This window comes from Triturus cristatus, chromosome 3_2, assembly GCF_964204655.1.
Source record: "Triturus cristatus chromosome 3_2, aTriCri1.1, whole genome shotgun sequence".
Classification (NCBI taxonomy): domain Eukaryota; kingdom Metazoa; phylum Chordata; class Amphibia; order Caudata; family Salamandridae; genus Triturus; species Triturus cristatus.
Window position 1 is genome coordinate 92,956,477 of NC_140584.1, and position 18,927 is coordinate 92,975,403.

General features: G+C 42.9%; 1 protein-coding gene across 1 annotated transcript in view; it reads left to right on the top strand.

The window, feature by feature from the left end:
• Positions 1-18,927, top strand: part of ADCY5 (adenylate cyclase 5) — a 1,541,762-nt gene that overhangs the window by 1,444,577 nt on the left and 78,258 nt on the right. The window contains exon 15 of the mRNA XM_085647314.1: positions 528-703. Coding sequence (XP_085503440.1) covers positions 528-703 — 176 coding nt within the window. The remainder of the gene's footprint in view (positions 1-527; positions 704-18,927) is intronic.

The following is an 18,927-nucleotide window of genomic DNA, read 5'->3' on the forward strand; positions in this document are numbered from 1 at the left end:
TTAAGATTTTAATTTGTTTCCTTTTTTTCCATCCGACGTCGGACGTTTAAAATGAATAAATCAAATAATTCAGGCATATGATAGGAAAGGGACAAGTATGTCATGTATATTCGAAAGATTGTTGTGCGATCCCCTTGTTTTTAAATGTTCCATAAAAGTTCATTACCTTGAATGTAGCAGTGCAGCTGGATTTAAAGGACTCAATATTGCTTTTTGAGAATGGACGGATCCTGGAGGGCTGAATAACTGCGTCTACCAAATGCCTGGTAACTTTTGGTCTGTGGCCAAAACAATCAAGTAAACACATAAGTTCCAAAAATGTTATTTTTCATAAATGTTGAAGTTGTTTTATTACATCCAGACACCAACAATGATTATTTTTTAAGGCACAAGTGTATGAGCACTTAAATGGAATTGGGGTAGGATAATGATTCTTATTAAATATGTGAATTATTAGCATATGGCATTTGACTGGCCCTTCGAATGTTGATTTTCTCAAGCCTCTGACTGTTCTTTCTCCCTTCTAGTACTTTACTTACTGCATCCTGTTGAGTCTTCTGGCCTGCTCGGTGTTCCTTCAGATTAGCTGCATTGGAAAACTCATCCTCATGCTCATCATCGAATTTGTCTACGTCCTTATTGTGGAGGTGCCAGGGGTGGTCCTTTTCGACAATGCCGATCTTCTGGTCACTGCCAATGTGGTGTAGGTACCTTCCAATCTTCTATGTTATTTTCTGACTTTTGTATCTTTGCAGAATAGCATGTGCCACTTAGTTACATACATGGTCAAAATCTAGGTTACCCCATTGCCTTTCTTGGCTGACTATGAATGATAAAAATAGGGATTTCTGATTATCCTCAGTTAGGATGAGGAGGCTAGGCTTGAGTTTAGATGTTTTAAAATACTTTGCCAATATCTTTGGCACCGTTTGACCAATCTTTGCATAATTTTCAAAACTAATGGGGCTCTCCGGTCATCTCCTGTCCTGAAAGTTTCGGAGTAATACGTCAAGCGGGGGCGGAGATCAAAAGGGGGTCCCAAAACGCATTTTCCCCATGTTAATTTCATTAGGAACTTTAGACAAAGTTACAGCCAAACTACCAAACAGAATTACACCAAATTGGGTAAAAACATAGGTCTTGGTTCATAAAGCATGCTTTGTTAAATGGTGTAAATCCGTTCAGTAGTTCCTGAGAAATTAAAAAAATTAAAATATCGATATCTGAGCACAGAGGAGGATTCGAGAACCATCCCGAGCACGAGCTTGATTCTGATTGGATGCCAACACTCCAAACCAGGATTTTGTTGGCAGCCATCTTGTGACTCGGTAAAACCGGCCTTGGGGACCATCACCTCCCTGGGGCTTTAAACAGTTGGGAGGGGGGCAATGCGGCCCCCCCTCCTGGAGCCCAAGATAGCCCTGGGGACTGCCACCCCCCAGGGCCGGCTCCTGCAATGTCCCAGGGTGCCCACACCCGGGACATTGCCATTTGCTATGATAGGGTGGGAGCACGGCTCCCTCCCTGCCATAGCAAACACTGCTTTGCTTCTTGGAAGAGACAGCAGGAAACCTGCTCTTGCTGCTTTTGGGCAAAGGGAGCTGCATGTTAGCAGCTCCCCTTGCCCAAAAGTAATGCCTGCTCCCGCAGGAGGCTGGGAGATGCTGGGACCGCGGGGGCATTGGGGCTCATCAGCGGTCCCCAATGTAAGTGCCGGCCTGGGGGATGGGGTCTCCGGGGCCAGAAGTGGCCTCAGAAGGGGGAAACCGCGGCCCCCCTAAAACAATCTACAAAAAACAAGGCTGGCCAGGCCCTGGGGGATGGGGTCCCCGGGGCCATAATTGGCCTCAGGAGGGGGGCACGTGGCCCCCTCCAATTCTTTTTAAAGTAAAGGCTGGTCAGGCTCTGGGGGATGGGGTCCATGGGGCCAGAAGTGTCCCAGGGAAGGGGGGCCACGCAGCCCCCATCCCGAATATTTATTTATTTTTATTAAAAAAAGAAAAAGGAGGCAATGTTCCAGGAGACGAAGTCCCAGGCCACGCCCCTTTTTACAACACTCTGCAAACTCGCCTCTTGGCACATTGCTGGTGGGGCGATGAGGTCCTCTTGTGTCCTGAGGACCTCAAGACTAAAGTGGACTTCATCCTCAAGCAGCAGTGCGCCAGGAGGCGCGTTTGCACAGTGGTATAAAAAGAGGGCGTAGCCTCAGACATCTCTGAGAAATCCAGCTGTGAGGGCCTTTCTGGAGGTACCTGGTGGGTTAGTTGGCCCCCAGGGACAATCAGGAGGCAAGGGGACTTCATCCCAGAACCAAAAGCGCACCAGGAGGTGCGTTTGCAGAATGGTGGACAAAGGGGGCGTGGCCTGTGTCACCTATCAGCAATCTCACAATCTGGGCATACTGGAGGTATCAGGTAGGCTAGTTGGCCCCTAAGGACCCGCAGCAGTGAAGTGGACTTTAATCCCCATCCAAGAGCGCGCCAGGGAGCGCGTTTTCAGAGTGGTGGGAAAGGGGGCGTGGCCTGCTATGAGAACCTACAATGCTGCTGTGTGGAATTTACTGGAGGTAATAGGAGGGCTAGTTGGCCCCCAAGGTTGTCCTTCGGGGCCAACTACCCCTCCTGTTACCTCCACTATGTCCCACACAGTGGGATTGCTAAGAGGTCTTCGGAGGCCACACACCCCCTTTCTCCACCACTTTGCAAACTCGACTCCTGGCACAGTACTTGTTCGGGGATGAAGTCCACTTTACTCCTGAGGGACTTTGGGGGACAAGAAGCCCTCTTTGTACCTCCTGTAAGTCCTATGCAGCGGAATTCATGAGCACTGGTTGGAGGCCCAGCCCCCTTTCTCCACCAGTCTGCAAACGTGACTACCAGTTAAAGAAGCATTTGTAATTTAATAGGTCTTGCATTTGCAAGAGTTGCAGCTATTGGCGTTGTAAATGTAAACATTTTTTACTAATGGTTTTGGGAGTGGAGTGGATGTATGTTGTGTGTAGTGGAATTATGTGATATGTTGTGCAGTGAAATTATGTGGATAGAAAGTATGTGGCATTTAGTGTATAGGAATTATGTAGAGTGAGATTATGTGTTACGGAGAGTAATTATCTGGTATGGTAGTCTGTGTTGTGGAGTGGTAACCTCAGGGTTAGTCTTCCTCGTTTCCATTGAAGCTAAACTATGAACTCAATGAGTCAGAAAAAGAAGGAATCACTGAGGAGCACTTCTGGACTTAGTCAGAGGTATGAGCAGGGCCACTAGAATGATGCGACTGTTTGGCTGCACCAACTTTCGCACAATTATGCATTTTCCGCATTAGCCACATTATCCATCATCTGCTGCCTAATCTGCAGATTTGAACAAAAAAATCCTTGTTTCTAGCTCAAACGGCTCAAACGATACCAAAAATTCAGCGACAAGTGTTACAGCGTGCTAGAAAAGTCCTTTGTAAACATAGAATGGTCACCTGTTACTTATTGCTAAATGTGGGTGTTAAATTGGTACTAATGGTGTGCAAGCCGCTCTTGCTTCTTTCGGCACCTCTCTTGCCTCTTTCTGCATTTCTGTTGCTTCTTACTGCACCTTTCTTTCTTTTTCTGTACTTCTCTTGCCTCTTTCTGCACATCTAGTCTACTTTCTGCACCTCATTTGCCTATTTCTGCGCCTCTGTTGCCTCTTTCTGTACCTATCTTGCTTCTTTGTGTACCCCTCTTGCCACTTTCTGCACCTCTCTTGCCTCTTTTTGCACTCCTCTTCCCTCTTTCTGCACCCCTCCTGCCTCTTTCTGCATCTCTGTTCCTTCTTTCTGCACTCATTTTGTTTCTTTCTGTGCTACTCTTGCTTTTTCTTTGTACCCCTCTTGCCTCTTTCTCCACCTCTCTTCCCCCTTTCTGCACATCTGTTGCCTCTTTCTCCACCCCTCTTGCCTCTTTCTCACCCCTCTTTCTACATCTCTGTTGATTCTTTCTGTACTTGTGTCTTTCTGTACTCCTCTTGCCTCTTTCTGAACCGCTGTTCCTTCTTTCTGCACCTTTCTTGCTTCTTCCAGCATGCTCCTCTTCCCTCTTTCTGCACTCCTCTTGCTTCTTTCTGTACTTCTGTTGCTTCTTTCTACACTTCTGTTGCTTCTTTCTGCACTCCTCGTGCCTCTTCCTGCACCCTTCTTCCCTCTTTCTGCACCTCTGTTGCCTCTTTCTGCACCTTACTTGCTTCTTTGTGCACCCCTCTTGCCTCTTTCTGCACCTCTCTTGCCTCTTTTTACACCCCTCTTCCCTATTTCTGCACCCATCCTGCCTCTTTCTGCACCTCTGTTCCTTCTTTCTGCAATGCTTTTGTTTCTTTCTGCACCTCTCTTGCTTCTTTCTACACACATCGTATCTCTTTCTCCACCCTCTTCCCCATTTGTGCATGTCTGTTGCTTCTTTCTGTACTTCTAATGCCTCTTTCTCCACCCCTCTTCCCTCTTTCTGCATCTCTGTTGCTTCTTTCTGCGCTCATCTTGCATCTTTTTGTACCTCTCTTGCCTCTTTCTGCACTCCTCTTGCCTCTTTCTGCACCTCTGTTCCTTCTTTCTGCACTTCTTTTGTTACTTTCTGCACCTCTCTTGCTTTTTTCTGCACACCTTTTTCCTCTTTCTCCACCCCTCTTCCCTCTTTCTGCACCTTTGTTGCTTCTTTCTGCTCTTCTTTTGCTTCTTGTGGCACTCCTCGTGCCTCTTTCTGTACCCCTCTTCTCTCTTTTTGCACCCCTGTTGCTTCTTTCTGCATTACTCTTGCTTCTTTCAGCACCTCTCTTGCTTCTTTCTGTACCACTTGTGCTTCTATCTCCACCCCTCTCCCCTCTTTCAGCACCTCTCTTGCCTCTTTCTGCATAACGGTTCCATATTTCTGCTCTTCTTTTGTTTCTTTCTGCACCTCTTGCTTCTTACTGCACCCCTCTCGCCCCTTTCTCCGCACTTGTTCCCCCTTTTTGCATCTCTGTTGCTTCTTTCTGCACTTCTAATGCCTCTTTTTCCACCCCTCATCCCTCCTTCTGTACCTCTGTTGCTTCTTTCTGCACTTTTCTTGTTTCTTTCTGCACCTCCGTCCCTTCTTTCTGCAACCCTTGTGCCTCTTTCTGCACCACTCTTCCCTCTTTCAGTATCCCTCCTGCCTCTTTCTCCTTCCCACTTACCCCTTTCTGAATCTCTGTTGCTTCTTTCTCTACTTCTCTTGCTTCTTTCTATACCCCTCTTGCCTCTTTCACACCCCTCTTGCCTCTCTCTACACCTCTGTCCCTTCTTTCTACACTTCTTTTGTTTCTTTCTGTACTTCTTTTGTTTCTTTTTGGACCTCTCTTGCTTCTTACTGTACCTCTCTTGCTTCTTACTGCACCCCTCTCTCCACTTTCTCCTCCTCTGTTCCCCCTTTTTGCATCTATGTTGCTTCCTTTTGCACTTCTAATGCCTCTTTTTCCACCCCTCATCCCTCTTTCTGCACCCGTGTTGCTTCTTTCTGCACTTCTCTTGTTTCTTTCTGCACCTCCGCCCCTTCTTTCTGCAACCCTTGTGCCTCTTTATGAGCCACTCTTCCCTCTTTCTGAATTCTTCTTGCCTCTTTCTCCACCCCACTTCCCCTTTCTGCATCTCTGTTGCTTCTTTATGCACTTGTCTTGCTTCTTTCTGCCCCTCTCTTGCTTCTTTAAGCATCCCCATGCCTCTTTCTGCACTCTCTTCCCTCTTTCTGCTCTCCTCTTACATCTTTCTACACCTCTGTTGCTTTTTTATGCATGTCTATTGCTTCTTTCTGCACTTCTGTTGCTTCTTTCTGCACTTCTGTTGCCTCTTTCTGCACTCCTCATGCCACTTTCTGCACCCTTCTTCACTCCTTCTGCAGCTCTCTTGCCTTTTTGTGCACCCCTGTTCCCTTTTTCTGCACATCTCTTGCCTGTTTCTGCAACTCTCTTGCCTCTTCCTGCAGGTCTCTTGCCTCCTTTTGCACCTCTGTTGCTTCTTTCTGCACTTCTCTTGCCTCTTTCTGCACCCCTGTTGCTTCATTCTGCACTTCCCTTGCTTCTTTATGCACATGTCTTGCTTCTTTCTGCACCCGTGTTCTCTTTCTGCACTCATCTTCTCTATTTCTGCACTTCTCTTGCCTCTTTCTGCATCTCACTTGCCTTTCTGCAGTTCTCTTGCTTCGTTCTACATCTCAGTTGTTTCTTTCAGCAATTCTCTTCCCTCTTTCTGTATTTCTTTTACCTGTTTCTGTACCTCTCTTGCCTCTTTCTGTACCTACAGAGGAGGTCATGCCAATCACAGGGGTACCTCAACCCATAGTGTACCCTAGTATATGTAGGTGTTTTCACTGCATTCTAAGTGTCTTTCAGCATAGCACTGGCTGCTGGCCTGGTTAGGCAGAGCCCAGGGTCAGTCCGAGTCAGTTACCACCAATATCAGTCGGCAAAAAGTTGGGGGTGCCCAGGGCACAGGATGACATTGCCACAAGCCCTTTTTTTACAACTCTGTTGGTTCTTTCTGAATATCTCTTGCTTCTTTCTGCGCATTTCTTCCTCTTTCCACACGTCCAACCTCTGTAGACATAGTTAGAAATTAGCATTTAAAAAACCCTAGAAATTCACTGAAAAAAACCCATAGATTTCAGGGACGTTATAGTTAGAAATTAGCATTAAAAAACCTTAGAAATTCACTGAAAAAAACACACGCTTCTTGGACGTTATAATTAGTTGGACATTTCAGTCGTACAAAACCAGAGAAATGCGGCTGTTATAGTTAGTTGAGCTAATTATAACTCACGCCCCCCCAATGCACTGCTGATGATGTCACATGTTACATCATTCATGACATGGGCAGTGAAATCAATGATGACATCACTGAGGACATCACTGATGACATCATCCACATGATAATCTGATGCACCTCCTCACACCCTAATATAACCTTTGATACACCCACTCTAAAATACAGACTACCATTTTCGAAACCATAGAGACACCAATACCAGTTACTTCATACCCACTCACTGATTCCTAGGTCTACACACACATCCACCCATACAGTCACTCATACATGCAGTCACTCATCAATACAGCACTATCATATGCACTTATACAGCTATACAGACACTCACACACCGCCACTCATCCATAGAGTTGCTCACACACCTAGTCAGTCATGCAAAGAATCAGTCACACTCCCATTCACTCACCTATACAGTTATACACACACCACCTCACTTATTCATAGAGATACTAACACATTCTTACTCTTTTATACAATCCCTGATACTCTCAACACAAAAATGAAAGGCCTTCTATACAGGAGAACGTACATAAGGAGGATCTAGATCCAGTAAGCAAGCAGCACAAAAGTCCAGAAATAGTTTCTGAAAACACAATAGTCCCAATTGACTCGAATATAGATATAGTTCTACCGAGTGGGTTTACAGTTCAGCATGAGCCAGTTCCCAATAAACAAAGATCAAAAGCACCTATGACAGCGAATTCCCTATGCCACAATTTGGTAGGAGATAATAATCCCAAGGCTGAACTGCGAAGGAATTCAGCAAATAGGGAAATTATATTTGAGCTGCAGAAACAGAGTTGTTTATATAAACAACAAGGGGATGGAACATGGCCAAAGCAAAACCAAAATATAAATTGGGTCCTTGAGGATCGAACATCGCAAAATGACAGTCAGCTATCTCAGAAGACTGACTCAGATCAAAGGTTTATAACAAATGAAAATCATTCAAATCAGTTAGTGTTTCAGCCCAATTACATCCCAAAAGGGAACTTTGACATCTTAAATAGAGTTACAATCATTAAATTGATGAAGGAAATAAGGGATACAGCACACATTGAGTCTACCAACCTGCTATCAGTTGAATTTAAAGATGACCCATTGCTGACTAACAGAGAGGCTACTGTAACAAGCTGGTCCTCACCAGAAATAGTAGATCAGATCATGACTCATCAACATAGATTTAAGACCTGGGGGATTGAGCTCCAAAAGAATTAGGTATCGTGTTACCCAGGGCCTCTTATTCCTGGAAAACAAAAAGGAGGATCGATATTAAGGGGTGCTATTGGCTAAGAATATGAGAATATAGAAATCATTAAGTCCTTAAGCACGAGTACCCAAGGAGCAATTATACAAGGTAACAATAATACCAACTGGGGAGCAGATGGCAAATGAATGGGTTCATTTAATCGCCCGACATACACGCAATCCTGGTAATACATGTAACAATCCAGAAAATTCTAAAACTCTTTGCATCTGCTCCTGGAATACCCATGGTTCAGAAAACCTACTAGAAAATAATGAAGCCATGGATTTCCTGTTAAAATATGATATAAATATGACACAAGAAACTTGGAGCCTCAGACCCCTGCCAATCTTAGGCTCTATGGATTGCCATATACCGGCAGTAAAATCAGCAAGATTTGGCCATCCAAAGGGGGGGTTTGGCTACATATCTCTCTACCAAACTGGACTGGTCCATGGAAGAACAACCAACAGGAACCAAATAGATCCTTGTAATAAAAGTGGATAATCTAAAGTCTAACATGGCTCCGACAATAATAATTTTAATAAATATCTATATCCATCCAAAAAAAGCGACTAAAGAGATGCATATGAAGACCCTGATTAAATTGATAAAAACAATGCAAATACAATATGCACAAGCACAGTTTATCGTCACAGGTGACTTCAACACAAATTTATGCAAAAATTCCAGGAACAATCATCAAATGGGTAAACGTTTCAGAAGTCAGCTAGAATCCCTAAGTTTAAAACATTTGAATGGAAATACCAAAGAGGACTCTCCGGCATCAATTACCTTTCTATGTGGGAATAAGAGTACAACTATCGACCAAACATTTGTGAGTGAAAAGATAAAGTCTCAGAGGCACAAATTTCAGATTATTCAACGCACGGAGAGTGATTATTTTCCACAATCAATACAATTGGAACAAATTTTTGCGTCGTGTCTGATGGCACCAAACGAGTTAATCACCTCACCCTTTGTATATAGCCTAAATAGACTAAGATGGAGAGGAAAAGGGATAGAGAAAGTAATGGCTGAAGTATATCTTCAATTAGGAACAAAAGAAGAAATTGAGGAGGGAACTGGGATGAAAGAAAATCGATAATCAGGAAATGGGGAAAGAGTAGAGGTTTGGGTCTCCTTATCAGCTATCTTATTGGAAAAATTCCCACATAAAAGAAAGCAAGAGTGACACACCTTACACAGGAAGAATGTTTTGACAAACAGACATCAACCCTGGTACAGTATGAATCTGGAAAGGCAAAAACACCAAATTCTGCGAGAAATTAGTACAGTTGCAAAGCAGTTTCGACATGGAGTAATACCAGACAAACGTAAGCTAAACAAATTAAGAGCTCAATATAGGAAGAGCTGTTGCGAAGCAAAAATAAAACGTCATGAGCTTATTTGGAATAAACTGCTAGTGGCAACCTAACGGGAAAGAATTTTGGCAAGTTATAAACACGCTGACACATGGAAAATCCAGACATCATACTGTAGGTTTCAACGCAGATATGTGGGCGGCCCATGTGAAAGAAATGTACAAAGAACCGGAGTACACACAAAATACAGAAAGTTATGAAAATGTAACCAAAGAGAGAAGGAGGCTGTCAACAGCAGCACCGATAATCACAGGAACTCAAGATAAAATCATCATGAATAAACATCAAAGCAAAAATATCCCTGAACTTACAGATACAGAAAAATTAACAAAAATCATAAAGAAGTTAAAAACAGAGGGTGCAGCAGGCCCAAATGGCATACCAAATGCTCTCTTTAAGGAAGAGCCTGCTTACTGGGCAGTTTATCTTACACCATTTTTAAGGAGCTGTTCCTGACAAATAAAATCCCAGAATCATGGAGGGGAAGTATTCTTCAACCAATGTTTAAAGGTGGAAATCAGTCACTGCCCAGCAGCTACAGACTCATTCTTTTAACAGATGTTGAAGCTAAGCTATATGCTACCTGTCTGCTGGAACATCTCAAAAAATGGTCTGACGACAAAAAATTGATACCTCGGTCGCAAACCGGATTCAGGGTAGGGGCTGGCACACTGACTAATTTATCAGCCATAACGCTACTAATCGAAAAAGCCAAACATCAGAACAAGCGGATGTTTGAATGCTTTGTGGACTTAAAGTCAGCTTTCGATTGTGTGCCTCGAAGTCACCTATGGAAAAAACTGGCAACGTGGGGTATTCCAAACATCTTACTGAACGCCATTAAAGAACTATATACTGATACCTGGACTCAGGTGAAAATAGGTGATGATAGTTGTGTAACAAAGAAAATAGGCACCCACAACAGATTAAAACAGGGGTGCGTGTTAGCCCCAAGCCTTTTTAATCTGTATTTAGCTGATCTTGAAGAAGCACTTACTGGAGTAAACAGCCATCCACCAACGTTAGCCAAAGAGGAAATTAGGTGTTTACAGTATGCTGACGATATAGTGCTTTTCAGCCAAACTCCAATAGGGCTACAGCGCAGTATGAGCACACTAGCGAATTATATGGATCGGCATGGATTAGAATTAAATCTATCTAAAACAAAGGTTAGTGGTTGCCAAATTCAAAAAACACGCGTGGTTTTTGGACGGAAAAAAAGTTGAGGTTGCTGCCTCATACAAATACCTCGGGTTTAAAATCGAGAGAAAACTGAGTTATAAACATCAGTCTCTAGCAATGAGGGCTAAAGCGCAAAGTCTTATCTATGGCTTCAATTTATTAAAAAAGAAATTAAGCTGTCCATTTTACAGCCACCTATTATCTGTTATGTCGGCACAGTTAATGCCTTCTGTCACATATGGCAGTGAAATTGTGAGGGGTCATGAAATAGCAATCTTAAATAATATCCAAACAAAGGTTTATAAAAATGTCTTCCTTAAGCAGCATCACCAGCTCAAGTCCGTTTAGAGTTTGGTCTGACCAATCAAATACATCGGAGCAAAAGTGCTTTGATTAAATTATGTGGAAGGCTTAGAGCAGCCACAATTGATTCTATTGAGAATTTGTGCTGGAAAGAAATAGAAGCTCAGAGAGAGAAGAAAACACAAGATTCCTGGGGCTGCTACTTAGCACAACTTATTGAGGATCTTTGTGTTCAAGAAATTTGGAACTCAGGCATGGGGAAACAGGCCTTTAACAAAGCATTAAATCGGTCAACAAAAATCCTGTCTAATATAACAGATGAAAACAGCTTATTACAAAGACATCATGCCTGGACAGTGATTAATTCATATGGCACCAGGAAACCGCAGGTTTATTTATTGGCACATTTCTCAAAAATTTTAAAGAACCAATTTATGAATTTACGTTTTGGTATGTCGGAAATAAAGGATTTGATCCCCTCCTGGAAACACCAATACCAAAATCGAGACTGCAGATTGTGCAACTACAAACATGAATCCCTATCACATATTCTCTGTGCATGTCCGAAGTTATTAAAAGAAAGAAAGATATTTTTGACAGAAATATTCATTAATATGAACATACGAACATGCAGGGAAGCTGTAACCACCTGGTTGGGTGGGTCTTCGATTCTGCTGGTCTGCAGGGGGGTTAAATTCATAACTTTGTATCTAAAGGAATTAGGAAGAATTGTAGAAGAAAACCAAATAATTTATTATACAGTTTTATGATGATGGTTTTTAAGATGAGGATGATGTTGTGGTGCAGCACTTTTTGGATAGGTCTTTGCTTTTACGAAGTGTAGAATAATGAACGAAGATTCTATTTTTTTTTATAAATGTTCATTTTTATTTATTGGATGTTTTAAGTAATGTAATGATATTATATAGTGTAATGGTTTTAAAAGACCGAACATTTGAATAAATTTGACTTTGACTTTGTGTGTTTCAATCCCTGATACAAGTACACACTCATCCATACACCCGCTCTCACAATCATTCACTCTCATCATTAGTCATTTATATACTCCAATACTCACATATACTGCCTTTCACATATGAAGTTAATCACACGTGTACCACTGAGACATCCATTCAATCACCAACACACCCAGACACACACTCACCAACCCGTACAGCCCTTCACAGGTGCACTCTTGAACCCATACTCTGAGTGAATCACCCACTCACAGATCTATGCACAGAGTCACACACCCACCCACACAGACACTCAGGCACCCATACAGATACTCAGACAACCAACCAATAACCCATATGGACACTCATGTAGCTACTCACCAATCTATGCAGCCGCTTACACACAACTGACATACTGATACAGACATTCGCACAGTTTAGTCACTAACCCATGCATTCAGTAAGACACGTTTAATTGCTCACTTAAAGTGTCAGTCATGCACCCACTAAATCATCCATTCAAACACTTACACACCCACTCACTCTTCAATACACCTTGGCGCATATATATATATATATATATATATATATATATATATAACCTACTGGCGGTCGCCAGTAGGTAGTTATAGTTAGGACCCTGTTTCCATAGGCAAACCGCAACATTCTATTTGGAATAACTTTGGCGCCGGTCGACGAATCCTCGGGAAATTTTCAAAATAGGTGGGGCGCTACGCTCCGCTCCTACCCTGAAAGTCTCGGGGGGATTCGTCAAGCGGGGGCTGAGAAAAAAGGGGGGTCCCAAAACGTGTTTTTCCCATGCATTTTTCCATAGGACCTTTAGACACAGCTACAGCCCGAACGGCTGAACAGAGTTACTTGAAATTTGGCAGAGAGGTAGTCCTCAGGTCAAGGAAGTGCCTTTTGTAGGTCTGGTGTAAATCTGTTCAGTAGTTCCTGAGAAAATAGCATTTAAATCAATATATATATCTGTGGCAGCTTACGGTGCGCTTACGGTGCGCTTACGGTAAGCTTACCGTACGCGTACGGTGCCGTGCGCGAGCGCGAATCTGATTGGCTGTTAGATCTTAGTAAACATTCTAATCGACTGCATAATTAAACACAATAATATGTGTATATGCGGTTAACTGATCAGAAACCCCCCCTTTCTCTTTTTTATCTTATATTGAAGGGTGAACATTAATGTAAAATCACAGAATATACTTTATTATATTCACATATATGAAATCTCACCATTGTCACTGTTTATATAATTGCCCAAAATTAATGCACCAAAAATATCAAAATGCAAAACGCTTTGTAACCAGGATGTGATGTAACATCATGTGGTACATTCAAATAGAGGTAATATTTGAAGTGTTCTGCTACCCGTGAACAAGGTCTGTGGACAGACTGAAACACGTAGGATTGTTGGATTTGTCGGAAAATGTTGTTTTCTTAATAAAAAACTGAGATTGCAACACGTATTTACCAGTGAGTGCATGTGGAATAATTCTGAGAGGAATACCGGATGTAAAAAATATATATATATATATTCACTGAAAAAACCATAGGTTTCAGGCCAGATATAGTTAGGAATTAGCATTTAAAAAACCTTAGAAATTCACTGAAAAAACAATAGGTTTTAGGGGTGTTATAGTTAGCTGGACATTTCACTCGAACAAAACCATTGAAATTCCTCCGATCTAGTTAGTTGTACTAACTACATCTCGCGCGCCCGTAATCCACTGCTGATGATGTCACATATTACATCATTCATGACATGGTCAGTGACATCACTGATGACATCTCAAATGACATCACTGATGACATCACTGATGACATCATCCACAGAATGTGGTTTGGTTCGTTATTTAAATATGTATTATATATATATAGAAATTTGCATTGAAGAATGAGTGGATATATAAATATAAATATCTGGATGGAGGATTTAGTAGCAGTGTGATTGACTGTTTACTTGACTAGTTTATAGTGTCTCACTAAATATATTGGATAATGACTAAACTGTGTGAATATCTGTATCACTTTGTCAGTTGTTGTGTAAACTGCTGCACTAGTTGGTTACTAGCTACGTGAAAGTCTATATTATTTATTGATTAGTTAACTGAGTATTTGTATGGGAGAGTGAATGTGTGTGTGGTTCGCTGGGGGTGTGTGACTGCCCAAAGATGTGTGAACAGTTGATTCAGTAGGTATATGAAGTTAAAACTACATGTTAGAACAGTTGTTTGGGTGAGTGAAAATCTTTATGGGTACATGTCCAACAAACTAGAAAAATAAAAGCCAGTGTATGTGTCAGTTGTTGTATATAAATAAGTGTACATAAGACTCAGTGATTGTATGAGTGACTGTATGGATAACTGTATAGTTGTAATAGTTATTTTAAAACACACTAAGTATGAGCTATTATCTATATGAATAGATGAAGTGGTGTTTTTATAAGTGTATAGCTAAGTAAAAGTAAGTATGATCCATTGTTTGCATAAGTGAGTAGGATGACTTCATAAGTGATTAGGATGTGTGCTGGTGTGTAATGTCGATATAGGTGTATAATTATATTTGATAGTGTTCTATTGATCATTGACAGCATGTATGAGTGAATCTATAGGTAAGTGATTAGATGTGTGTATAGATCTAGGAATCACTGAGTGGGTGTTTAGAAACTTGTATTGGTGTGTCATTGGTTTAAAATCTGGCACTCTATTTTATAGTGAGTGATGGAAGGTTATACTAGTGTATGATGAGGTGTATCTGATTGTCACGTGGATGATGTCATCAGAGATGTCATTTGAGATGTTATCAGTGATGTCACTGACCATGTCATGAATGATGTAATATGTGACATCATCAGCAGTGAATTGCAGGCGTGCGAGATGTAGTTAGTACAACTAACTATATCGGAGGAATTTCAATGGTTTTGTTCGAGTGAAATGTCCAGCTAACTATAACACCTCTAAAACCTATTATTTTTTCAGTGAATTTCTAAGGTTTTTAAAATTCTAATTCCTAACTATATCAGGCCTGAAACCTATGGTTTTTTTCAGTGAATTTCAAAGGTTTTTTAAATGCTAATTCCTAACTATATCAGGCCTGAAACATATGTTTTTTTCAGTGAATTTCAAAGGTTTTTTAAATGCTAATTCCTAACTGTATCAGGCCTGAAACCTATGGTTTTTTCAGTGAATTTCAAAGGTTTTGTAAATTACAATTTTTAATGTATTAATTGTTATTCTGATTTTTTTGATACTGATTTACTACATTGTTTAAACTGTTTATTTTTAGATATTTTATTTTTGTATTTACATTATACATTACAATACAAAATATACCCTCTCAGAATGAATTACTTTAGTTTAAATACTTTGCAAATAGGCAATAGACTTTTAAATACAGTAGTTACAGTTGTTGCAATGGGAAACACAATTTCAAACAGAAAGCAACATTGAGCTCAATGTGAATTTCTAGTCAAATGCAATTAGTTACTTTATGGATTAGTTTTCTAACCACAGGACTGGATGCTAGATTCAGTACTTGGACATCTCCTGTAAACAGTTGAGTAAAAGCGTTTTGGTTACAGTAGTGATTTTTAAGGATTATTATTGTATTTTAAAAGTTGACACCGCAATCTTTTCACATAGAATCACCAATGTTATCCTAAGGCGAAAATTCACTTAGCAGGTAAGTAGTGTTATTGTTACTTTTTCTTACTCAGTGGTGGATCCTGGATCCAGCACAGGTGAATCTACTGTAAACAGTTGAGAGAATGTGTTTAAGTCATACAGACAATTTTTTAGGAATATTTTTAGTTTGTGAAAATAGACACTTAGAAACTTTTCTACTTAAAAGCAAACAGTGAATTCCTATGGAAGGAAATACAAGTTACTGTTAAGTATGCTTAGAATTACTTTTCAGGGTCAGTGCTGGTCTAAAAGATGCAGCCCTGGGTTCTCTCCTGATAACAGGTGAGTAAATCGTAATTCGCAGTTCGGCTGATTTTAGAGGAATATTTGTACGTTTCAAAAATGAACACAAACTTTTCTGCTGAAAACCACACAATGGATTCCTATGGAAAGAAATACAAGTTACTGGTAAGTATGCTTAGAATTACTTTTCAGGGTCAGTGCTGGTCTAAAAGATGCAGCACCGGGTTCTCTCCTGATAACAGGTGAGTAAATCGGAATTCGTAGTTCGGCTGATTTTAGAGGAATATTTGTAAGTTTCAAAAATGGACACTTAGAAACTTTTCTGGTGAAAACCACACAATGGATTCCTATGGAAGGAAATACAAGTTACTGGTAAGTACGCTTAGAATTATTTTTGAGGGTCAGTGCTGGGCTAAAAGATGCAGCCCTGGGCTCTCTCCTGATAACAGGTGAGTAAATCGTAATTCGTAGTTCATCTGCTTTTATAGGAATATTTGTCCGTTTCAAAAATGGACACTTGGAAACTTTTCTGCAAAAAACCACACAATGGATTGCTATGGAAAGAAATACAAGTTACTGGTAAGTACGCTTAGAATTACTTTTCAGGGTCAGTGCTGGTCTAAAAGATGCAGCACTTGGTTCTCTCCTGATAACAGGTGAGTAAATCATAATTCGTAGTTAGGCTGATATTAGAGGAATATTTGTACGTTTCAAAAATGGACACTTAGAAACTTTTCTGCTGAAAAGCACACAATGGATTCCTATGGAAGGAAATGCAAGTTACTAGTAAGTACGATTAGAATTACTTTTCAGGGTCAGTGCTGGGCTAAAAGATGCAGCCCTGGGTTCTCTCCTGATAACAGGTGAGTAAGGTGAGTAAACTGGAATTCGTAGTTCGGCTGATTTTAGAGGAATATTTGTACGTTTCAAAAATAGACACTTCGAAACTTTTCTGCTGAAAACCACACAATGGATTCCTATGGAAGGAAATACAAGTTACTAGTAAGTACGCTTAGAATTACTTTTCAGGGTCAGTGCTGGTCTAAAAGATGCAGCCCTGGGTTCTCTCCTGATAACAGGTGAGTAAATCGTAATTCATTGGTTTGGCTGATTTTAGAGGAATATTTGTACAATGGTAAAGGAAGGGGGCGGGGCCTGAGGTGACGTGTGCAAACACGCCCTGTGGCGCGTTTCAGGTTGGGGAATTAATTCCTCTTCAATCCTGCGGTCCCCTGGGGGCCAACTAGCCCACCAGGTACCTCCAGTATGCATCAGGGAGCTGCGTTGCAGAGTGGTGTTCAGAGGCCACGCCCCTTTTTACAACACTCTGCAACGCAGCTCCGTGGCGCTTACTGGAGGTACCTGGTGGGCTAGTTGGCCGCTAGGGGACCTCTCGATTGAAGAGGAATGAATTCCCCAACTTAAAACGTGCCACAGGGCGTGTTTGCACAGTATCACCTCAGGCCCCGCCCCCTCCCTCACCACTGTGCAAACGCAACCCGTGGCGTGTTTTAAGTTGGGGGATTAAGTCCCCTTGAATCCTGAGGTCCCCTGGCAGCCAACTTGCCCACCAGGTACCTCCAGTATGCGCCAGGGAGCTGCGTTGCAGAGAGGTGTTCAGAGGCCATGCCCCTTTTTACAACACTCTGCAACGCAGCTCCGTGGCGCTTACTGGAGGTACCTGGTGGGCTAGTTGGCCCCTAGGGGACCTCTCGATTGAAGAGGAATGAATTCCCCAACTTAAAACGTGCCACAGGGCGTGTTTGCACAGTATCACCTCAGGCCCCGCCCCCTCCCTCACCACTGTGCAAACGCAACCCGTGGCGTGTTTTAAGTTGCGGAATTAAGTCCCCTTGAATCCTGAGGTCCCCTAGCGGCCAACTAGGCCACCAGGTACCTCCAGTAAGCGCCACGGAGCTGCGTTGCAGAGAAGTGTAAAAAGGGGTGTGGCCTCATTACACCTTTCTGCAACGCAGCCCCCTGGTGCATGCTGGAGGTTCCTGGTGGGCTAGTTGGCCCCCAGGGACCCCCAGAATTCAAGGGGAATTAGTTCTCCCTCTGCAAACGCGCCAGGGGGTGCGTTTGCAGAGTGGTGTAAGGAGGGGGCTTGGCCTCCGGCCCGATCCCGGTCTTTTTTTTTTTTTTAGAAGGAAGGCTGTTTAGCCCCCCTTCTTTTTCGATTTTTTTGGCCCTGGGGACCCCATCCCCAGGGCCTGCCCCCAATTTTTGTTTATAAAAAAAAAAAAATCAGGAAGGGGGCCGCGAGTCCCCCCTCCCGAGGCCATAATTTGCCCCGGGGACCCCATCCCCCAGGGCATAGCTCTTTTTAAGAAAAATTTTTATGTCCACTTTAAGGCCCCGGGGACCCCAACCATTGTTTTTTTGTTTTTTTCCCCCAATTTCTTAATTGGGGAGGGGGGCCGCGTGGCCCCCCTCCCAGGCCACTTATGGCCCGGAGACCCCATCCCCTTGGGCCTGGCCTCTGTTGGGGGCCGTGGGGGGGTCCCCAATCCCCCCACGGTCCCAGCCAGCTCCCCGCGTCCTGCGGGAGCCGGCATTTCTTTTCCACATGGGGAGCAGCTAACATACTGCTCCCCATGTGGAAAAGCAATCAGCTTTGCTTCAATGAAGCGAGAGCAGGTTTCCCTGCTCTCGCTTCAATGAAGCAAAGCAGTTTGCAATGCCGCGAGGCTCCCGCCCTGTCTTTGCAAACTACATTGTCCCGGGGGTGGGCATCCCGGGACACTGCAGGAGCCGGCCCTGGGATGTGGCGTTCCCCAGGGCCTATTCAAGGCTCCAGGAGGGGGGCCGCGTGGCCCCCCTCCCACACTGACAAGGTGCCCCGGGGGTGGTGGTCCCCGGGGCTGGGGGGGCCTGAGAGCCCCCCATCCCAAATAATTTCAAGCCCCGGGGGGTGGCGGTCCCCAGGGCTGGGGGGGCTGCGAGCCCCCTCACCCATTTTCAATAAGCCCCGGGGGGTGGCGGTCCCCGAGGCAGTGTGGGGGGGGGATTGTGACCACCACACTTTTTTAAATTTTGCCCCCGGGATTTGGCCCCCCCTTCTTTTTTTTTTTTCCGGCCGAGATTCGCGCTGTGTGCGTGAATCTCGC